Source organism: Microtus pennsylvanicus, chromosome 16 (genome assembly GCF_037038515.1).
Source record: "Microtus pennsylvanicus isolate mMicPen1 chromosome 16, mMicPen1.hap1, whole genome shotgun sequence".
In the NCBI taxonomy this organism is placed as follows: domain Eukaryota; kingdom Metazoa; phylum Chordata; class Mammalia; order Rodentia; family Cricetidae; genus Microtus; species Microtus pennsylvanicus.
Genome location: NC_134594.1, coordinates 16,503,600 through 16,524,611, shown reverse-complemented (window position 1 = coordinate 16,524,611; position 21,012 = coordinate 16,503,600). Strand labels below are relative to the sequence as shown.

Here is a 21,012-nt window from a genome sequence, read left to right as displayed (position 1 = left end):
GAGGGGCCTGGAGGGGTTAAACAGCTGATTTTAGACGTGCGAACGCAAGCCAGCATTAATCGTGACTATTCCTTGGAACAGCTCAGAAGGTGACACAATGGCTGGCTTGTATCCTACCAAAGCGACAGGCACGAATTCATTCTACAAGTATCTCAGTGTGTCCTTCATTCCAGTCCCTAGTCTCTTTGCTGGGAGCGCAGCAATAAAATCAACACAAAAGACAATGAACTCCAGTGGAGCACACATTCTGAGGGAGTGAGGCAAGGGGATGACGGGAGTGGGCATGGGTGCTAAAGAGCGGATCGTATGGCATTGCCCAGGCTGGCCTAAGCTTGTGAGGTCACGTGCTCCTTCAGGAACACAAAGAGCTGGGGCTATAGGTGTGCAACTTGCACCCAAGTCCATTTGCTGTTTTAGAGTGAATGACTAAGATTAAAGACTCTGAGAAACACCATTAAGCACAATACAGCAAAGTTTGAAGTCTACTATAACTTTCAAAAGGTGATTAATAACACAGTTTCATTCCTCATTGGTTACAACCAAATTAGTAAACGGCAAAGGCGCTGTGTCTGGACCACCAGCCTTTTGCACCTCATTCAAACAATCGTGTTGGGAGGGCTGTGCGTCCTCACAGGTTCCTGCAGTGGAGAAGGTAACGAACAGAATGACCGACATGACAGGAGTCCATCCTCGACGCCCTGAGTCTCACCACAGATCAGCAGAGGGATGTCGCCGTGTTTGGAAGAATGCATAAAAACTGTCTGTCAGTTTCTATTCTGGGGTACTCTGGTGTGCAGAGCAGAGATACCACACTTGAGACCCCAGAAGCACTGGAACTTGCAGAAATTCCACTGGAGAAAAATGCTTCCCACTGATTATTCTGTGCAGTTAAATGATAAACGGTTTCCTCTACTTTTCCCCTTCATGTCAATAAATATGTATCGCATTATATTATAAGGTTAAGAACAACTGGCCAAAGGGCCAAGAATAAGCGATGATGGCCCTCGATGGGACATCTATGTCACTCCCAGGCCTTAGAATCAGAGGGAAGAAGGGAAGAGTCAGAGCATGGTGGGACACGTGCACAAAAAGACACCTGCTGGGTGCAACAGGACCATTGCACCTGTGAACTTATTACAGCCGTGGCTGTCTGCACCGACCTCTACAAGACTGGACTGATAGACATTTTGTCAGAGATGGGGAGCGGCCCATAAGGGACTACTGGCACGTAATGGTTTCTTCAGTGGTGTAGCCACTGAAAAGTTGCCCATGCTCCAGTAAATAATCCCTGGTTATGCTCATGCAGCAAACCTAATAACCCAGTGGGTCACAGGACACAGGAGATTGTGTGTGTGCTGGGGGGCGGGGTTGTCGGGAGGAGGGAAGGTTTCAGGAGAAGAGGGGGTGCCAGAGGTAATGAGCACAACTAACCTCCACTGTGCAAATGTACCAAACTGCCAAAGGATAAAAAATGGAAAAAGAGAAGCACAAAGAATGCCTGAAATGGAGAAGCATATTCATAGTCATGTTTCATGTAGAATACACGAAGGAATACATATCGCACCTTAACGTCTCATACAGCGTATCTCATTTCTACTAACTGTGCTCTGTTTGCTTATTTTGTTTTTTGAGACAAGGTCTACAACTCAGAGTGGCCTGTAAACTCCTTATGTAGCCTAGGCTTGCCTTGAACTTACAGCAATCCTCCTGCCTCAGATTCTCAAATGTCACACTACAGATGTATGCTACCTTTCCCAGATAAATGCACATCTTTAATTAAATTTTTTGACTAAAAAAAATTTTAGGTTCGTGAAATAGCAGAGAAAACACAAACATTTACTTCAAATCTTAATCTTTGTATTCTACACAGAAATATGTTATATTTGCCTCTAAAGAAATGAACAAGTATATACTGTAGTATATAATAATATATTGTAATACAGAACTTATAGTAATCACGGTATCCGGGACTAATTAGTAATCTCATGAATTTCCACATGGTACCTATTGGAATAAACTAGGGGAAAAGCAATAGCATCAGTTTCACTAAGCCCAGGTGTGATGGTTCACATCCATAGTCTCTGCACCTGGGGGGCTGAGGTAACAGGATCAGGAGTCCTAGTCATCCCACGCTACATAGTAAGGACTGGGTCAGTCTGAGCTACACAGTGAGGTTCTGTCTCAAAAAAATTAATTCATAATTGAATTTAATAAAAATTAAGAAAGAATAAAGAAAGAAAATACGAGGGAACTGTCACAAGAATGAACCAAACAGTTTGCTTCCCAAGCAAGAGTCACTGCCAAGTGCAGGGGAGGACACAGAACCAGGACCTGACACTTGAGACAGAGTCCAGCGAAATGCTTACCTGTCTAAAGAACCATACATGAACTTCAGGGTTTGGGCGACATCTTCTATCATGTTCCTTAGCTGGGGAAGAGGAACTCTGCAAAGAAATTATGCAGTTACTCATTCACAACATAATCTGATGATACAGACCCCAAAGGAGCAAGATGTCCTTACATTAACATATTGGTACAATTTAGTCAGCTGTGGGCAGAGCTGTGAAACTGCAATTAGAGAATGGTCACCCTAAGGCAGGAAGTCACTTCAGCTTTTCAGAGTCACTGTTTTACTAAAGAAATTGAACACCTGGGCAGAAAAAAAAATACAAAAAAAATTACAAAAAAACCCACTCCCCAAATTCTCCAGTATGAATAAATTCTAGGCATAAGGGGTCGTTTGAAAGAAAATGGCCCCAATAGGGAGTGACACTATTAGGAGGTGTGGCTTTGTTGGAGGAAGTGTGCCACTGTGGAGGCGTGCTTTGAGGTCTCATATACTCAAGCTATGCTTAGTGTGACAGTTTGCTTCCTGTTGCCTGGGGATCAAGATGTCGATGTCTCAGCTCCTTCTCCAGCACCATGTCTGCCTGCATGCTGCCTTGCTTCTTACCATGACAATAATGGATTAAACCTCTGAAACTGTCAGCCAGCCCCAATTAAATGTTTTCCTTTATAAAAATTGCCATAGTCATGGCATCTCTTCACAGTAACAAAAACACTAAGACCGAAGTTGGTACCAGGGACTGCAGTATTGCTGTGATAGGCCCGACCATGTTTTTGAGTTAGCAAGCAGTGGAATGCTTTAAGCACTGCTTAATGGACCATACCAGTAGGGGCATGGAAGACAGAGGTGCCCAGGGTGATCTGAACTGTGGGGTCTCACTCAAGAGGTTTCAAGGAGAAGAATTTCAGTATGCTGCCTAAAGATGGTTCTTGTGACATTTTTGGTGAAGAATATGACTGCTTTTTGTCCTTGTCAGAAAAGTCTGCCTCAGGCTAAAGTGAAGAGTTTTGGATTAATTTCATAGGCACAGGAAATCTCAAAACAATCTAGTATAGACTCTATTGTAAGGTTGCTAAGGTTGACTCTTATGAAGATTTATAATGAAAAGGAGAAACTGAGCAAGAAAAATACAAAATGTACAATTTGAGTAGGAAAGGGACACCAGGAAGTGGAACGGAGCTAAACTTTGTATTCAAGAAGATAAACAGATTAAGAAATGAAATAAAGGGAGTGGTGACCTCAGGGGAAGACCCCACCCAGCTATACTTACATCTTGTGAAGAAGAATTAAAGAATATCTTAGGTCCAGGAATGGTGATACATGTCTTTATTTCTAGCACTCTGGAGACAGAGGCATGCAGAGTTCTAAGTTCAAAGCCAGTCTGGTCTACAGAACAAGTTCCAGGACAATCAAGCTTAGGCAGTAAAAGAAACTATTGAAAACAGAAAGCTCGTGAAGATGTAGCTGAATGAGGGAGCCATGTTCCAGCCCCAGCAGGCAGAACTTGGTAGCTGCGGCCATGTGGTTCTGGCTTTAGAGTCAAGGGTAGAAGAAAGGAGTTATGGAATCTTCCTCCCCCACTAAGGAAAGCCGCTGAGGCCAAGTGTATGAATGGAGACTAGAGAGGCCATTGTGTGAAGCTGTGAGGTGAAGACACAGGATGCTGGAGAAGCCCGAGCTGTGGGATATCTACTGAGGAGGCTGCAGACAGGGAGTGGATCTAGCCCAAGAGAACGAAGTGTGCTGCAGTCAACAAAGCTGAACGGAGTCGAGATCTGAAGAGCATTCTGACATCAGACATGGAGATGCAGAGTTTGGAGTTTGCCCAGCTGGTCTTGGGTCTTGCTCTGGTCCAGTATTTCCTCATTATGGTCCCTTCCCTGTGTTTTGGAATGGTAATGTATATACCGTGCCAATATATGCTGCAAGTATGTGATCTGCTTTTGGATTTTGATTTTTCCAGGGGGATTACGGTCAAGAGATTGTCAGTTGTCTCGGAAGAGACTTTAGACGTTGAAACCAATTTGAGACTGTTATAGACTATGGGGATTTCTGAAGCTGGACTGAATGCTACCTCGGTGTAGGCTGTTCTGACAGCTCCCCAAAACACAGTTATCTACTTCCCCAGTGCAGCATGCTGGGATCATGAAACCAGCACGAGGAGTTTTCTTTTCGATTAAAGTGGCATAATTTAACGAGACAGGCTTTGTTGACCACCATTTTACTTTGTATCGCTATTGTTACCATGGTTTCAGAATTTTTTTTTTAAAGGTAAACAATAAAAACTTCAACTCACTCTTCAGCAGGCAGGCCAATTAACAACAACTTGTCAGACTCCTTCAAGAAAGCAACGTGAATTTGTTTCCCATTTAAATGGAGGGATGAGCTAAGAAAAACATAAAATCAAAATGTGGTTAGAGTAACTTTTATGGAGATATAAAAATATCCTTAAAAGGTTACACATGGTATAATTTAAGAACTGAATTGCTTAATAAGAAGTTTCTTGGCACATACCTAACTACCACACAGAAAAGGCAGGGGTTGTGCAGCAACAAAAACATATTTGGAATTATTTCCAAACCCCCAGGACACACAAAAGTAGAATCATCACATGCCTACATCCCTGCCTTCAAGAGGCTGAGGCAGAAGGATTGCTGTGATTTCAAATCCAGCTTAAGTACAAAAGTTCCAGGACATCAGGGCTACACAGTGAGACCCTCCCTGTCTCAAACTGGGGTGTGTGTGAAATGTTTTGTTGACGTTAAGTAGCTACATACAGTTTAGTTTCTTAAAACGACTGTTTCCCTCCTAGCTCCCTAATTCCACGGAGACTTTGTGATTGCCCATGTATGGACATGTCTACTTAGGAGATTACAAAGAAAAGAAAACAGTGATTCCAGCTAAAAGATGACAACCCAACACTATGAGATGTGGGTGTGGGGGCAAGTGATGGAACCGGAGTCACAGGCACATCTTGCTCAGCGGAACTCCAGGACAGGGCATGTGTGCAGTGTGTGACGGATACAGAGGGGACGCGTCTGTCAGCTGTGACGTGTGTGCATTGCAAGCATGTGCAGTTTATTCTTAACTACACTTCATGCAGCTGCAAACGATTAGGTAACTTCTGAAAAGTCACAACAACCAACTATGGAAATACAGAGAGCACAAGCACGCTGCTTTAAATAAGAACTATCAAAACATTTTTTTCAAACTATTATTCTTATCTTAAAGTTTAGAGGTACATATACTTTTAGGCAAATATTAGCCTCTTTTATATCATACTAGCATTATTAAACTTTTAAAAAAGAATATGCAACAAGACACATATTGTTTGGGAACTCTGAAAATAACATTTCACATTCATTGTTTCCTCAAAAAGGTTTCCCTCGATATCATTATTTATCTTATCATTACTGACAAGATCTTAGTAGTAGATCTTAGTAGATACTCAGTAAAATGACATCTAACCTACACAGCAGAGAGAAGCAAAGAACAAATCTACATGAAAAACCTTAAATTTAAAATAAAACAAACCCAGAAAACAAGCAAACACAAATTAAAACGTTAGTCTAGGAGCTGGGATGATGGCTTGGTAGTTAAGAGCAAGTGCTGCTCCCCTGGAAGACAAGTTTTGTTCCCAGCACCCATGTTAGGTTCACATGGGTGTCTCTAACTCCAGCGTCAAGGAATTAGACGCACCTACATTCATGTACACAAACTACCCCAACTCACACACACAACTAATAACAATTTTTTTTTAAAAAAACAAATGAACATTCATCTTATGATTCTATTCATTTGAAATATCTCCAGCAGGGATCTCTACAGACAAGGCTAGCAGGCCAATGGGTGCCTGGGCCTTGAGCTGTGCACAGGCTCACAGTTGAGGGGCACAGAGTTCCCTTTTAAGGTGATAAAAATGTTCTGACATTGACCATGGCCAATCTATGAATACGCTTGAATATTTACTTGAGTACTTTTTTAAAAAGAGAGTGATTTGCTTGTAATATATATATATATATATGGCTGCTTTGCCCCATGTATATCTGCACCATGCATATGCCCAGTACCCACAGAAGCCATAAAAGAGTGCTAGATTCCCCTGAAAATGAAATCGCAGATACTCTGGGATACCAAAGTGCTGAGAACCAAACCCAGGTCCTCTGGAAGAGCAACCAGTGCTCTTAACCTCTGAGTCATCTCTCCAGCCCCTACTTGTACACTTTTAAGAATGGGTAAATTGTATGATTTATGGACTATAGTTAAGCAAAGCTGTTAAAAAAGTTAAAAGAGAGGCTGGGGCCATAGCTCAGTGGTATACAGCACTTAACGGACAGGCATGAGTTCCTTGTTTGGATCCCTGCAATGAATAAATGGATGAAGGAAGGAAGGAAGGAAGGAAGGAAGGAAGGAAGGAAGGGAAGAATAAATAGAAATCCGACAAGCTGATTTTATAAATATAAATTTATCTATGAAATAAAGTCTCAAGCACCACTGTCTTCAAATATATAATCAATATATCTGCATACTAAAAAAGTCAAAGATTTATACCTAGCTTTTATTTAGGAAAACAAGTAAATTCTCCCCATTATTTTACATACCCCATATCTCCTAATATTTTAAAGTATAATTTTTACCAGGAGATGGAAAAAAAGTTACAATCTGGGATATCTAACCTCATATTTTATCAGTAATATGGGAGCTGTTAAAACTTGAACTAACCATTTTTCATGAATTTTAGATTACAGAAATACTAAAGTAGAAAAATAGCAATAATTTATTGTGGTTGACAACCACAATAAAAACATAAGGAAGTCAAGAGTCAAGATACATAATAATGTCATGTTTAAAAGATAACACTGTTTTTTAAAGTAATTGTGTGTGTGTGTGTTGTACACATGTGTGCATGTGGCAAGTGTACCACAGCTTGAGTGTGGAGGAGGTTGGGGGACAACTTGTAGGAGTCTATTCTCTTGATCCCCCATCTGGTCCCAGGAATTGAACTCAGGTTGACAGGGTTGATAGGCTCGCAGCAAGCGCCTTTACCCATGAGCCATTTTGCCAACTCAAAGACATTGCCATGAAGAATTGTAACTACGGGTCAACAGCCAAGTCTGTTAATTAAATGATTCTGACAAATCCCTGGCTTACTGCTGAATTAAAAACATACACTCCAGATGAAAGAAATGTTTAGCTGAAACAGCTGCACCGCTGTCCTCCCCACAGTGGACTCTGCCACAGACAGGAATCCCTTTATCATAGATTCCAAAGATGAGAACTTGAAGAAAGAGTGAAACATTGTTACCTAGTAACTGGCGTCCCAGTCACACTTTCCAGCATGTCACAGAGGGTGAGAAAAATCCCTCTCACACTCTTGAGTCTCTGAGAGGCTTCAGACACTGGGTAATGGTACAGAATTTCCTGCTGTTAGGGCAAGAACAGATGATGAGCTCTCAGATGCTCCAACCAACATTAGTCCTGAAAGTTCAGACATTGTACAAAGAACAGAATGGGGAGCCTTTCAGCTACAGTTGGAGTCTCATTCAGACCCCAGGGCAGAACTATGCCTGGAGTGTTAACACTTCAACAAGCATTTCAAATGCTACACTTGAAAGTGAGTTTAGAGACTTCATTACTTAGGAGACCAAGCTACACAATTACAATTACTATTGATTTCAAATAGTGTTTTAAGCTTTAAACCCCATGCGTTACTCCTAGGAATCTTTTAATTTCTTTCATGCTGAATCTTAAAAGATAACCATTATTTTTAGTGATATTACTAAATATTTACTTAATTATATTTACAAAGTGAGAATGCAAAACTGAAGAAGTACAAAGAGGAGGAAAAAAAGTATCACATGATTATAAAATCTCTAACTTAAATATGGGAGAGCTTAAACAGCATAAGTCTATATGAACAGGCACATTTTATTGCAAACTGTGGAAAACATTAATTTACACGATAGTTTAGAAAATGGCTACTATTTTTCTGTTTTCAATGAGAACCTGTTTCTAAGAAACAGAGAGCTTTAACGAAAGTAAAATAATGAGTCTCTAAGTCTGCAGTGTGCTGATCTCCTAAAACATCAGGGACCTGTAGTGTGCTGATCTCCTAAAACATCGGGGACCTGTAGTGTGCTGATCTCCTAAAACATCAGGGACCTGCAGTGTGCAGACCTCCTAAAACATCGGGGACCTTCAGTGTGCTGATCTCCTAAAACATCAGGGACCTGCAGTGTGCAGACCTCCTAAAACATCAGGCAGCTTGAGCCACACTTTCTGCTAACATTTAGGCAACATCTACTTTTCTCACATGACAAATTAAAAGCAGACAAAATTAAAACTTCTAGATAGAAATCATGAAGAATTCAGAGTAACTTCCAATTAATCTAATGGCTATAATTGCTATAACACAAAGTCCTAACTCCTCAAATCCTCAAATACACTGGCCAAGCTTTTCCTTGATTCTGCATCTAAAGACGGCTAAACATCTCTATGAGAATAGTTATGTGGTACAGTGTCCATGCATTTACAATTTTCACACTTATCACAGATACGATGATGAGACACTGTGCAACCTACTTTGCATACTTACTAAGAACATCTTATATATGTAAATTATTCAATATATGCTATGGGATATGTTTGCCAAATACACTGCATTATGATTCAAATTTATTGCAATTTTCACTGTGAAAACAGCTAAATAGTATTTTATTATTTATCTTTAGAAATTAAGTCAAACATGAACTAAAATCTGTGATGCTGACTTAATAAATTTAAACCTTGCCCAAAAAATACTTCCATTCTATTTTGTCAAAATACCAAAGGCTGTTTTAAACAGTCTTTGATTAGTGTTTTAGATGTCTCCATCTTGTGATCCTTGCACTCCAAATCTTGCAACTGGAAGACAAGCTCTGTATCAATTATGTAACGCTCAGAGAAAGAAACGACCCCCTGACATTTCATTGTACAGTAACATAGTAGAGAAAAAAAGAGGCCATTTAAGGAAGTCGCCATAGGAGTCTGAAAAGCCTTGGTATTGAGGGGCTGGCGAGCTCTGCAGCGCCCAGCCAATTTAATTAGCTGCATTTTTAAAGCCCTCGTTAGTAGCTCGCACTTACAGAAGCTTCCACTCTGCATGGTAAAAATAAAGAGCCTCTCCTAATTACAATATTGCTACAGAACTGGCCACAGACAGCAACCTATTTATTTGCGAGGCATTCCCACACTTTCCAGAGAAAGTCAGGCACGATGACATGTGGGCTGGAAAGGTTCAGGACAGTACCCCCCAAACTTGGGAGGATTCAAAATTAAATGCTTAAATGACTCATTCATTCTAAAGATACGAGGAGCAAGCAAGATGGAAGAAATTAGAATTATTAACACGGGAAGTCTATATATTTTTCAGAACATAACAATGCCAAGTAGTACATATACAATTAATTTCATCTTTACCATTTCAATTGTTATTAAACAGACAGAAAACAACACAAGGACATGCGTATTTCATATGACAAACTGCAAAAGGAAGCTTTGGGGGTTTCAATCCCCATCGCTGAGAGGAGCTGAAAAGCGCATGCCCTCTTCTCTTAGAGGCTTGAAACCCCTGGTGGCATAGAATACATACACCAGCAGAACATGCACTCGATTAAGAGGCAGCTAACCCCCTCCAGTTCCTTCCCAGTTTGCATAAGCTGGGCTGACGGATGGTCCCCTCCTCCTGCAGCAGAGCGAGCAGACACTCACCTCCTCCTTGGAGACCTCTGATTGGAGCTGCAGCGAGAGGTACATGGTGATGTGGGGGGCTCCCAGAGTACTGTGCTGGGTGCCGTCGGCCTCCGACCCGCACAGAAGTTTCACCAAATCGTTCGTGCTCGACTGTGGCTTTTTCTTTTTTGGTTGGGTTGTTTCCTTTTTCACTGCATAGGCATTTTCAAATGTCAGCTTCACCTGAAAAACATAAAACAAAATGTTTGATGCTTCAACAAGGCAAATATCAGGTGCATTTTTTTTTAAACAAAGAAAGCCATGTGCTGACATATATAGTCAGGAGTGCACATGAGGAGATGGTACCTCAGAGTAAGAGCTAATGGTGAGCACAGGGAATTCACTTGTATCTGTACCTAACTCCTTTCACAGTGGTGGGCACACACACACACACACACACACACACACACAAATTACAAATGTGTATTGAGTGAAAAGTACAATGCTCCCTATGAAAATTCATTCACACAAATGCAGTCACTGACTGCACAAAGACAACCATAGAAGAGCGGAAATCCTATCGTTTGAGTACAGAAGAGTCACTGCACGTCTTTGCTGCAAATAGCATTGACTCACAGAGAAAGTGAAGATGAAGAGGCTGGGGCCAAGGGTAACCTTACACACTGGGAGGGAGTTGCCTTTCCTTCCAAATGGGGCAGGTTTCAAATATTCTCCTCTCAGACGATCTTTGTAGCCCTTTAAAGAGGGGCTAAAGAGAGCACCGGCAAACAAACAACCGCTGGCATTCGGGAGCTGCACCACCAGGAGGATTATCTGTCAGTTTATCAGGAGAGTTTTAATTTCACAGCCTGATGTCAAGACTGGTCAGGATCCAGAATGCAGCAGTTTTCCGGCCGCTGACAGGCACCCCTCCTGGATAACGGAGACACCTGCGCAGTGTCGGCTGGCCGGAGACAGCCTGCTCAACTCGAAGACGCATTGGCATGAGCATATAATGAACTAATGAACGCTGGACAAGGAGGGCATCGTCGTAAGCTCGGGAGCCACGGTGCTCCTGATGTTTATATTCTAAAAATGCCCCTTAAAGGGAATCATCCATAAAGTTTTAAATTTAAAAGCAAATAATGCTTTTCAAAGCATGCATGATGGTCGTTCCCCTTAATCTCCGCAGGTGCAGGTGGATCTCTGTGAGTTCAAGGTCACCCTGGTATATACAGGAAGCTCCAGGCCAGCCACGACTGTGCAGTGACACTCTGCCTCTAATTAATTAACTAATTAATTAATGCTTTTTTAAAAATTATTTATTAAAGATTTCTGCCTCCTCCCCGCCACGCCCTCCCATTTCCCTCCCCCTCCCCCGGTCAAGTCCCCTTCCCTCCTCAGCCCAAAGAGCAATCAGGGTTCCCTGCCCTGTGGGAAGTCCAAGGACCACCCACCTCCATCCAGGTCTAGTAAGGTGAGCATCCAAACTGCCTAGGCTCCCACAAAGCCAGTACGTGCAGTAGGATCAAAAACCCATTGCCATTGTTCTTGAGTTCTCAGTAGTCCTCATTGTCTGCTATATTCAGAGAGTCCGGTTTTATCCCAGGCTTTTTCAGCCCCAGGCCAGCTGGCGTTGGTGAGTTCCCGATAGAACATCCCCATTGTCTCAGTGTGTGGGTGTACCCCTCGCGGTCCTGAGTTCCTTGCTCGTGCTCTCTCTCCTTTTGCTCCTGATTTGGACCTTGAGATTTCAGTCCGGTGCTCCAATGTGGGTCTCTGTCTCTGTCTCCTTTCATCGCCTGATGAAGGTTAATATTCAGGAGGATGCCTATATGTTTGTCTTTGGATTCACCTTCTTATTTAGCTTCTCTAGGATCGCGAATTATAGGCTCAATGTCCTTTATTTATGGCTAGAAACCAAATATGAGTGAGTACATCCCATGTTCCTCTTTTTGGGTCTGGCTTACCTCACTCAGGATAGTGTTTTCTATTTCCATCCATTTGTATGCAAAATTCAAGCTCTAATATGTATATATTCCATACTTTCTTCATCCATTGAAGGGCATCTAGGTTGTTTCCAGGTTCTGGCTATTACAAACAATGCTGCTATGAACATAGTTGAGCATATACTTTTGTTGTATGATAGGGCATCTCTTGGCTTTATTCCCAAGAGTGGTATTGCTGGGTCCAGGGGTAGGTTGATCTTGTTCTCCATCAGACAGTGGCCTTCGAGACAGTGTAACAGGAAGAAAGACCTCCGTGTAACACCTCACAGAGATTCCAGATCAGCTTCCCTAAATATTCAGGAATATGCTTTGGGTTAGCCTGTAATCAGAGGGCATCTAAAGGGAAGTCTTCAAATCCAGTCCAGCTCCACTGGTGGCTGCTGACATAAAATGCAGAGGCAAAGCCCACTTTAACATTCCACAACTAGCTTTGTGGGGTTTTTTTTGTCTTTCTAGATGCTTCAAAAGTGTTAATAGAGCCGGGCGGTGGTGGTGCACGCCTTTAATCCCAGCACTCGGGAGGCAGAGGCAGGCGGATCTCTGTGAGTTCGAGGCCAGCCTGGTCTATAAGAGCTAGTTCCAGGATAGGCTCCAAAGCTACAGAGAAACCCTGTCTCAAAAAACCAAAAAAAAAAGTGTTAATAGCATGATGGTGTTGGGCTGTGGAATAATGGTAGAGTGTGTGCTTAGCATGTGTAAGGCCCTGGCTTACAAAGCCCAGCACACACACACACGGACACTCATCCTGAAAAAAATGGCTGGAAAACTCCTACACATTAAAACAGACTGAAATGTGTGTGACTGTGAATTAGTTAGGGTTTCTATTGCTGTGAAGAGACACCATGACCATTCTGAGAGGTGTAAGATGGTATCTTAAAGTTGTCTTGATTTGCAATACCCTGATCGCTAAGGAGGTTGAGCATGACTTTAAGTGTCTTTTGGCCATTTGAACTTCTTCTGTTGAGAATTCTCTGTTCAGCTCAGTGCCCCATTTTATAATTGGATCATCTTTCTACTTTGTGGTCTACCCAGACAGGAAGAGTTTCCTTCAGACACTCCAGCAGCCATGACCTCTGCCACGTGTTTCCCCTCTATGACGGACTTCTCTGTACCAGGATTTTTCTTTTGGGCCACCAACTAGCTCCCAAATCATCACCTGGAGAGGTCTTATTAGTTATCAGTGCTTGGCCTTATCTTAGCTCTTATTTTAATCTGTTTCTCTTTATCTGTGTTTTGCCTCGGGGTTTTTTTTTAAAATTTTTTTTTAACATTTTCCTAGCACAGGACTTTTTACTTGGTAGTTACATTTACATTCTTTTCACATGTGTACATATTTTAGGACGCTTCTATGGTAGGTTTCCATATGGCTTTTCAAAAGGGCCTTTAGTGTTGGTTGTCCCTCCCCATGCTTCCTCCTTTATCGTGCCCTCCCAAATCCCTCCCATTTGATCCTTCTATTCTAGTTTCTCCTTTACCTATTTTTTTTTTTTTTGGGTAAAGATAGTTTATTAGAACTCTTTTTTTTAAATTTATTTATTTATTAAAGATTTCTGTCTCTTCCCCCCCACCGCCTCCCATTTCCCTCCCCCTCCCCCAATTAGCCCCCCCCCATATCAGCCTGAAGAGCAATCAGGGTTCCCTGCCCTGTGGGAAGTCCAAGGAACCCCCACCTCCATCCAGGTCTAGTAAGTTTGGTTTTCTGAGACAGGGTTTCTCTGTAGCTTTGGAGCCTATCCTGGAACTAGCTCTTATAGACCAGGCTGGCCTCGAACTCACAGAGATCCGCCTGCCTCTGCCTCCCGAGTGCTGGGATTAAAGGCGTGCACCACCACCGCCCGGCTCTATTAACACTTTTGAAGCATCTAGAAAGACAAAAAACAAAACCACAAAGCTAGCTGTGGAATGTTAAAGTGGGCTTTGCCTCTGCATTTTATGTCAGCAGCCACCAGTGGAGCTGGACTGGATTTGAAGACTTCCCTTTAGATGCCCTCTGATTACAGGCTAACCCAAAGCATATTCCTGAATATTTAGGGAAGCTGATCTGGAATCTCTGTGAGGTGTTACACGGAGGTCTTTCTTCCTGTTACACTGTCTCAAAGGTCACTGTCTGATGGAGAACAAGAAGCGATAGACCTCGCTATGCTCTGAGTGTATTTTTATGATGTCATTGCTCAGCATGCCCAGGATTAAAGTCTCTAGTGGAATTCCTTATAAACCTGCGCTCTCTCTTCCTCTCGTTGCTGGAGGGGCTGTTTCGCACATGCCACGCCTTGGACAGGTCTATCTCAGTTGGGTCTCGCCCACCAAGACACCAGAAGCACACAGGTTGAAAGGAGAAGGAAGGAATATGCTTTGGGTTAGCCTGCAGTCCGGTACTTTGAGTAACTGATTCTGCAGCTTTGGGGGAATCACGAAGCAGTTCCTAAACTCTCTCTTTCATAGGATCTCATCATCCAGTCTAGTCTGGCTCACAATCCTCCTGCCTCAGCCCCCTGGATGCTCCAGAATCCTTTTCATTATGTATAAACCAGGACCACCAAACACTGGACTCCTGCAGAACTATGGTAAGGCCCTAACATGTCAGAAGATCTGTATGAAGAAGAGGAGGTGCACTCAGGGAACACAACACCATAGAAGAGTTGGCAACAAGTCTGCAAGAGCTAAGGGTCCACGAGCAAGCATCTTCTGGACATGAAGTTGCCCGTGTAAGCTCACAGCAGCGTGGCTGCCTGTAGGAGACCTCCAGGGGAGCAAGCCAGTTTGTAGGACAGCATGGACGGGGGAGGGCTCACAAGGCCCCAGTCCTCCCTAAGGAGTTATTGGCAGTGGATGGCCACTGAGGCAGAGAGATCATCTTTTCGTTGATGTGTCTCACGGTAGTTGATCATGTTCCACACTCACGCATACACACTCAGCTCTAATTTGACCGGGACAGGAGGATGAAGGGGGATGAAGCCAAGAAAGGGATACACTGGGTGGGGACTTCAGGAAGATTGGAAGGAGAGGAGACAGACATTGGACAGGACAAAAAACACACTGTATTTATCCATGGAATTAGTAAAGAATGAAATTGTTTAGCTAAGCGATTTTTGAAAGAAGTAGTGTGTTCTGTGACATCTACGCCTGATGGTAGCTCAGGAGCCTGGGAGCTGATGTTAGGAAGTTCTGAGAAAAGGGCTAGAAAACCAGATGCCTGACAGAAATGCAATATGCATTTTACCTATGCTCTGAAGCCATGATCCTGAATTTAAAGGTGACAGAAAATTAATCTCACAGGAAATCTCAAGGCCCCATGACATTCAGACGGTGGCATTGTGTTATTTGAAGATTTTAACCAGATTAACAGTGAGAATCAGGAGCAGGAAACAGGACAGAAACATTTGAAAGACTTATATTTTAGCCAGAGATGGAGTATATTTAAAGTTGGGGCCAGTAGATATGTAAAGACCGACACTGTTAAAAAGAGGCCAAGGACTCTGCACTGGGTCGGTAGGAAAGATATTCAGAGGGCAGCCAGTAATTGGCCAGGACTCCCTTCATCTCCAAAGCTAAGTATTAGCAAGAGGCGAAGCTGCCCTCAGTGCTCAGGCTTCAGTGTCACGGGAGATAATCTCAGCATCTTAGAAAGAAACCACACAGAACGGATGCACTTTAGGAAACACCATATACAGTATGGAAGGGGACGGCCACACCTGCATTGGTCCAGGGATGCAAGACAGAACTCTCTCTATGTTTTCAGAAGTCACATCTACATCATTCACGGCAACAAGGACATCGCCTAAAAAGAGAAAAACAGAAGACAACCGGGTGAATATCCCAAACTGAAAAGTCCTGGACTCGCGACACAAGGAAACAGCTGTCTGGATTACCGCGAGGGCCTAATGGAAAATGTGGTACATGCAGGGACTCATCCGAGGTTACTCCGAACATCAGTGACACAGCCAATCACCCAGCTTGGCCATTATGCTTCCCAACAGTGTACCATACCTCTGCCAACCATGAATATTTGAAGATATGGATATTCCCAGTCTCAGTGTAACTAAGGGGTACGTGAACCCAAAGGACCAATGGAAAATTTTTAGCATAAACCAAATATTACACTTAACAAAATTGAATCTAACCACTCAGACCAATAGTAATAAAAAAAAATCCAGCTGACATTTTAATTAAATCCATGTGGTACATGGCAATGCGCTGTGCTATTGCTGCGACCACTGACTGGTGTCTGCAGAACAGGCCTTTGTTCCGCTGCTTCCGACGATACTGACATGACAAGCATGTTTCGGGCAAAATTTTTACCATGGCTGCTCTGCAGATGCTTGTATTTATCTAATTTCAAAATCGAGACCATTACTAAAATCAAATTGATACACAACACAGCTCTTGCCCAAAGAGAGTAAGAGTCAATTTCTTGTGGGGTTAAACCTGAGTGATCCTGGCCCAGGAACTCAGATTCAGGGTGCCCCAAACGTGTTCTGCTGCGGCAGTGGTTACATGAGCCAGAATAAAATTCAGCTGTCAATCAGTGCCGGGGCAGCTACCAGATTTACTGTGGGGTCCCAGGTAGGTGGGCTGGCATTCCTTCGGGGGTCTATGAGCATCACATGCTTTCTGGAGGGAGTCAGAACTTGGGGGCTGGTGGAGGCTTCTGCTTCGCTAAGAATACATTGCAAAAGCTCTAGCTGACAGTCAAAGGCTGGACGTGGAACACTATGTGAGCCTAAAAGACAGATACGGGCTGGGCAGTGACTAGGGCAACGGCAGTCCAAGATAGCCTGGGTCTGCGTCTTCAGCACCCCAAATCTCCTCATTTGCGAAATTCTAACCAGGCACTGAGCCTTGCAGAGTCTTCAGACAAAGGTGTAGCTTTTTATCTGGGATCTTCGGCTTACAAGAACATAATTGAAAGTAATATCAAAGCCCTAGCAAGCTGTGTTAACAAAACCACAACACACCTAGGGGACCGTCTTGTCATTCCAGACTATACACATCAAGTCTTGTCCTTAAACCACTGCAGAAGAGAATCAAGAAAAGATGTTGTGAAAGACCAACTCTCTCCTTTCAGGAAGCTTTATACTCTTTGAGGAGGGCAGTGAGCATGCAAGTGGGCTAAGAAACCCAACAGCTTCTGAACGTCTTCTGGGTCTGGGTTCTGTCATCTTTTCAGGAGTATTTGTACAGTGCACAGCTTGAATGTCAGAGAATATCTCTCTCTCTTGAGCGCAGGTCAAGTCTGCTTTCTGTACAATGTGACAAGGACACACACTGACTCTAAATGGAAAAAAATTGTCAAGAATAACACTGTGGTAGCTGAGAAGATGGTCACATAAAACTGTGGCCTCCTCGTCCACAACTTTACTCCTCAGGGACTAGACAAGTACTGCAGAAATGTTTGGAATGGCTGCTGGCCTTATCGCTGCAGCTATGACAATGTTTGAACACCGAGTCGTCTTCATTCTGTTCACCAAAATGAAGGATGAAATATTTTTATTCTTTTAAGCCTCTCAAGTAGCAAAAACTTTTGTGCTAGTACATAGTTTATAGAATTGCAATTTTATTGGCCAAACGACATAACATATAACCTAAACGTCCATACACTTGTTTGACACTTTTCTGCTTTCAATTATGGAAACACTAATTTTTAAGTGCTTCAATAGACCTTTTTGTGCCCAGTTTTTCTTCCTTCCTATGTGTATGTGATATATGCACACACATATGTGTGTCTGTATACCCATGTGAGCAAAAGGACAGAGGGGGAAATCAGATGTCCAGTTCTGTCACTCTCTGCTGTATTCCCTTGTGACAGTCTCTCACTGAACCTGGAGCCAGGAAGGCAGCCAGCAAGCCCCAGATATTTTCCTGTCCCCGACACCAATGGGGTTATGGGCAAATGGGAGCAACACTCGATTTTTGTTTCTTTAATCCTGATGCTTGAACTCAGGTCCTCATGTATCCAGCTCCTTTTTTTTTTTCCTATTTTGATCTAGGCTTAACAAACTTCATCTATTATTCATGCCTTGGTGGTAATGGTCTGTGTTCAATTGCTCAGCTCTTCTACCAGCTCCATCTGAACTCTGCCACAGACAACAGATAAACGGTTGGGGCTGTGTGCAATAATATTTTATTTCCAAACACCCATATTTGGGTTCCAAATACCTTTCCTATGCTGTAAATCATTTAAGCCTTTTAGAAACACAGGTAGTAAGCCTGCTGTGACCTGCCGGCTCTGTCTCATTTGCCTATCTGTTCTGAATGTTTTTTCAAGATAAATGTCCAGAAATGAATCAAATGGGCTAAATTATACACTGCTGCAGAGTGATACTCATGTATAAATTATATTTTGAATAGCATAAACAATTTCTTTCCCTCTTTGTTTTTCCAATGAGAAATAAATCCTTTGGTGCTGTCCCCATGTACAGAAGCAACCAACACAGCAGGCCCGCGAGACTGAGTGGGGATGAGAACACGGGCCCAGGTCTGTCAGTGATGAACAGTTTGCTCCTGAGTAGCAGCTGTTAATGCCCCTGTCCCACTTCTGCAGAAGGAAATAATTGTGGCGGTGGCTTCCGAGGGAGGAGACACTAAAATCCTGTCCTTCCAAGAAACTGTGTGTTCTAGCCCCTCTCTTGCAGCCAGAAAGCATGAGAAGGGAAAAGCCAAACGCCGTCGGGGACAGAACAAGACAGAGACGCTGTCCGTAAGAAAACCAGAAAGTCACAAGGAGTACAAGCAGGACTCCCTGCTTAGTGCCTGAGAAAGGGCAAGAAGGAGGTACCACCCACGGAGAAGCTCCAGATGGTGAAGATCCACCTGAGGAACATGGTCATCCTGCCCGAAACGGTGGGCAGTGTGGCGGGTAGGAGCCGAGCTACAGGTGAGTTCTCTCTCCATCACCTGCAAGCCTGTGAGGCACAGCTGGCCCGGCACCCACTCCTCCTGCTTCGTCCTTTCCAAGAAGCCGTGGCCAAAAGACTCATGTTCAGTCCCAAGGGAAACAAAATCCGTTATGACCAAAAATGAATAATATTGAAGAAAAAAGCCCCACCAAGGCAGCCTTCACGATGTAGGTAAGAGAGTAAATTCTATTTGCTCTGGTCTGAATGATATCAGCTGGCTACTGCTTCCAGCTGATTGCCAAGCTTTCAGAGAATGCTTAGAAACAGAAATGTAGGCGAGCAGCAAATACTGGCGCCACCCCCAAAGGACGGAAGTCTCTGAGACCTAAGCAAAGAAAGTAAGTGGAGGATGGGTTCTGCTGTTGTGAAAGGACACATGAGAAACATCACCGGCCTGTCTCACTGATGACAGGCGCACTTAGAGCAGACAAGCCACACCCACAGAGAGAGGCCAGAAAGCAAGATGTGTACATGCGTATCGCCATAGTGGGTAGCTGTGTATGGCTTAGTAACGGTGCATGCCCTTGGAGTCTAATCTGAAAAATAAACAAATATAATGAGTCGAGACTTTCTAAGATGCGTTGTAAAATTTACACCTCCAGTATTAGAGATAATGGAGAAGTGTGTGCCAGGGGAACACACAGACCCACAAAAACAACCCAATACATAATATAAAACACTGTCGACACTTTAAAATAATAGGTATTTTAAAAAAAATTTAAAATAAAAAAATAACTAAATATTCAAAAACAAAATCCTCCTAGATCTGAAAATACTACCTGGTATATAAAGAAGTATACTACGAGAACAGACTATGGGCAACAGCTTGGCCAGTGCCCCGGTCTTTCCTGATCACAAGCGTAATTGAGGGTCCTGAATTGCGATGAACAGCAGTTATTTTATTCAAGGGCTCAGCCCTTGAAGTTCACACACAGTCTCTGCATGGGGCTGCTCTTTCTGGAGCTCCTCAAATCCATACATACCAACTCGAAGATTCCGAATTAAATGTTCCCATCCTCAGCTCTCCCCTGAGTAAGTGCAAAGCCGTTCCGCATGCACTTGGATCCAGACCACACATCTGGCGGAGCAGCAATGACGATGGAACAGCACTATCGCTGCCTGCGTGTCTTCCTATACCTTCCACGCACTTCCTTAGCAGTCCGTAACCTTGCTGGCTTCCTCGATAAGGAGGCTTTCATCCATTAAAAGCTCCCGTAGTTACAGCAGCTAGGATGAATGCCAGTGCAGACAAAGGAAACACTGGAAGGTCAATCCTTTCCCCAGAATTCAATGTCTATCCTTCTTGGGTGGCCTTTTCTCCATGAGAAGTGTCTGTGTGTGTGTGTTACATGTACGAGTGTGTGTGTGAGTTTGTCCCTATGTACATGCAGAGGCTACTCAAAAAGCTGGAGTCTTCCTCTACCTTTCTTTCCCAGAGACAGGGTCTCTCCCCGAATCACAGCTGCTGCTTTGGCTGGGCCACATCTCGCTGTAAATTTTGGAATCCACGCATTGACGGAGATCCTTCAGACATGTGCACTTAGCATTGGCTCTGTGATGCTGTCACATCGTCTGTCACACTGTGGTGACGTCTATTTCTGACGTCCTCTCCCGCTATTACATGATCTCCTTTACACCAGCAGTCAGAGCGTCGCTGTAAACTCCACACACCTGACACTTAACAGTCAAATACGTTCTGAATCAATAAACAAACAATGCGATTTAGACTTCAGGCTGGACAGATTTGAACATGTTTCTAAAACTCCTGTTTTAGGCTGGGTCAGCTGAGAAGACAGACACACTTCAGAGCGGTTAAGAATGCGCTTCCAGAGCCAGCAAGATGTTCAGTGAGTAAAGGCACTTGCCAACTAGTCTGGTGATGCCCAAGCCCGGAACCCACGATGGCAGGAGAGACCCACTCCCAAGAGCTGCCCTCTGACCTCCACACATGCCAGCCAGGTCCACGTGCCCAGGCACAAAGAAATAAATAACCATAAAAAAATCTATTTTCACATTTGATTAGTCTATCATTATAAAGTAGAATAAGGTC

The 21,012-nt window shown here is 43.3% G+C and overlaps 1 protein-coding gene across 1 annotated transcript in view; it reads right to left on the bottom strand.

Moving 5' to 3' along the window:
* Intu (inturned planar cell polarity protein) overlaps window positions 1–21,012 on the bottom strand; it is a 51,067-nt gene that overhangs the window by 21,294 nt on the left and 8,761 nt on the right. Inside the window, exons 3-7 of the mRNA XM_075950726.1 lie at window positions 15,759–15,844; window positions 10,097–10,300; window positions 7,653–7,771; window positions 4,644–4,733; window positions 2,367–2,444 (exon numbers count right to left, since the gene is read on the bottom strand). Of these exons, the coding sequence (XP_075806841.1) occupies window positions 2,367–2,444; window positions 4,644–4,733; window positions 7,653–7,771; window positions 10,097–10,300; window positions 15,759–15,844 (577 nt within the window). The remainder of the gene's footprint in view (window positions 1–2,366; window positions 2,445–4,643; window positions 4,734–7,652; window positions 7,772–10,096; window positions 10,301–15,758; window positions 15,845–21,012) is intronic.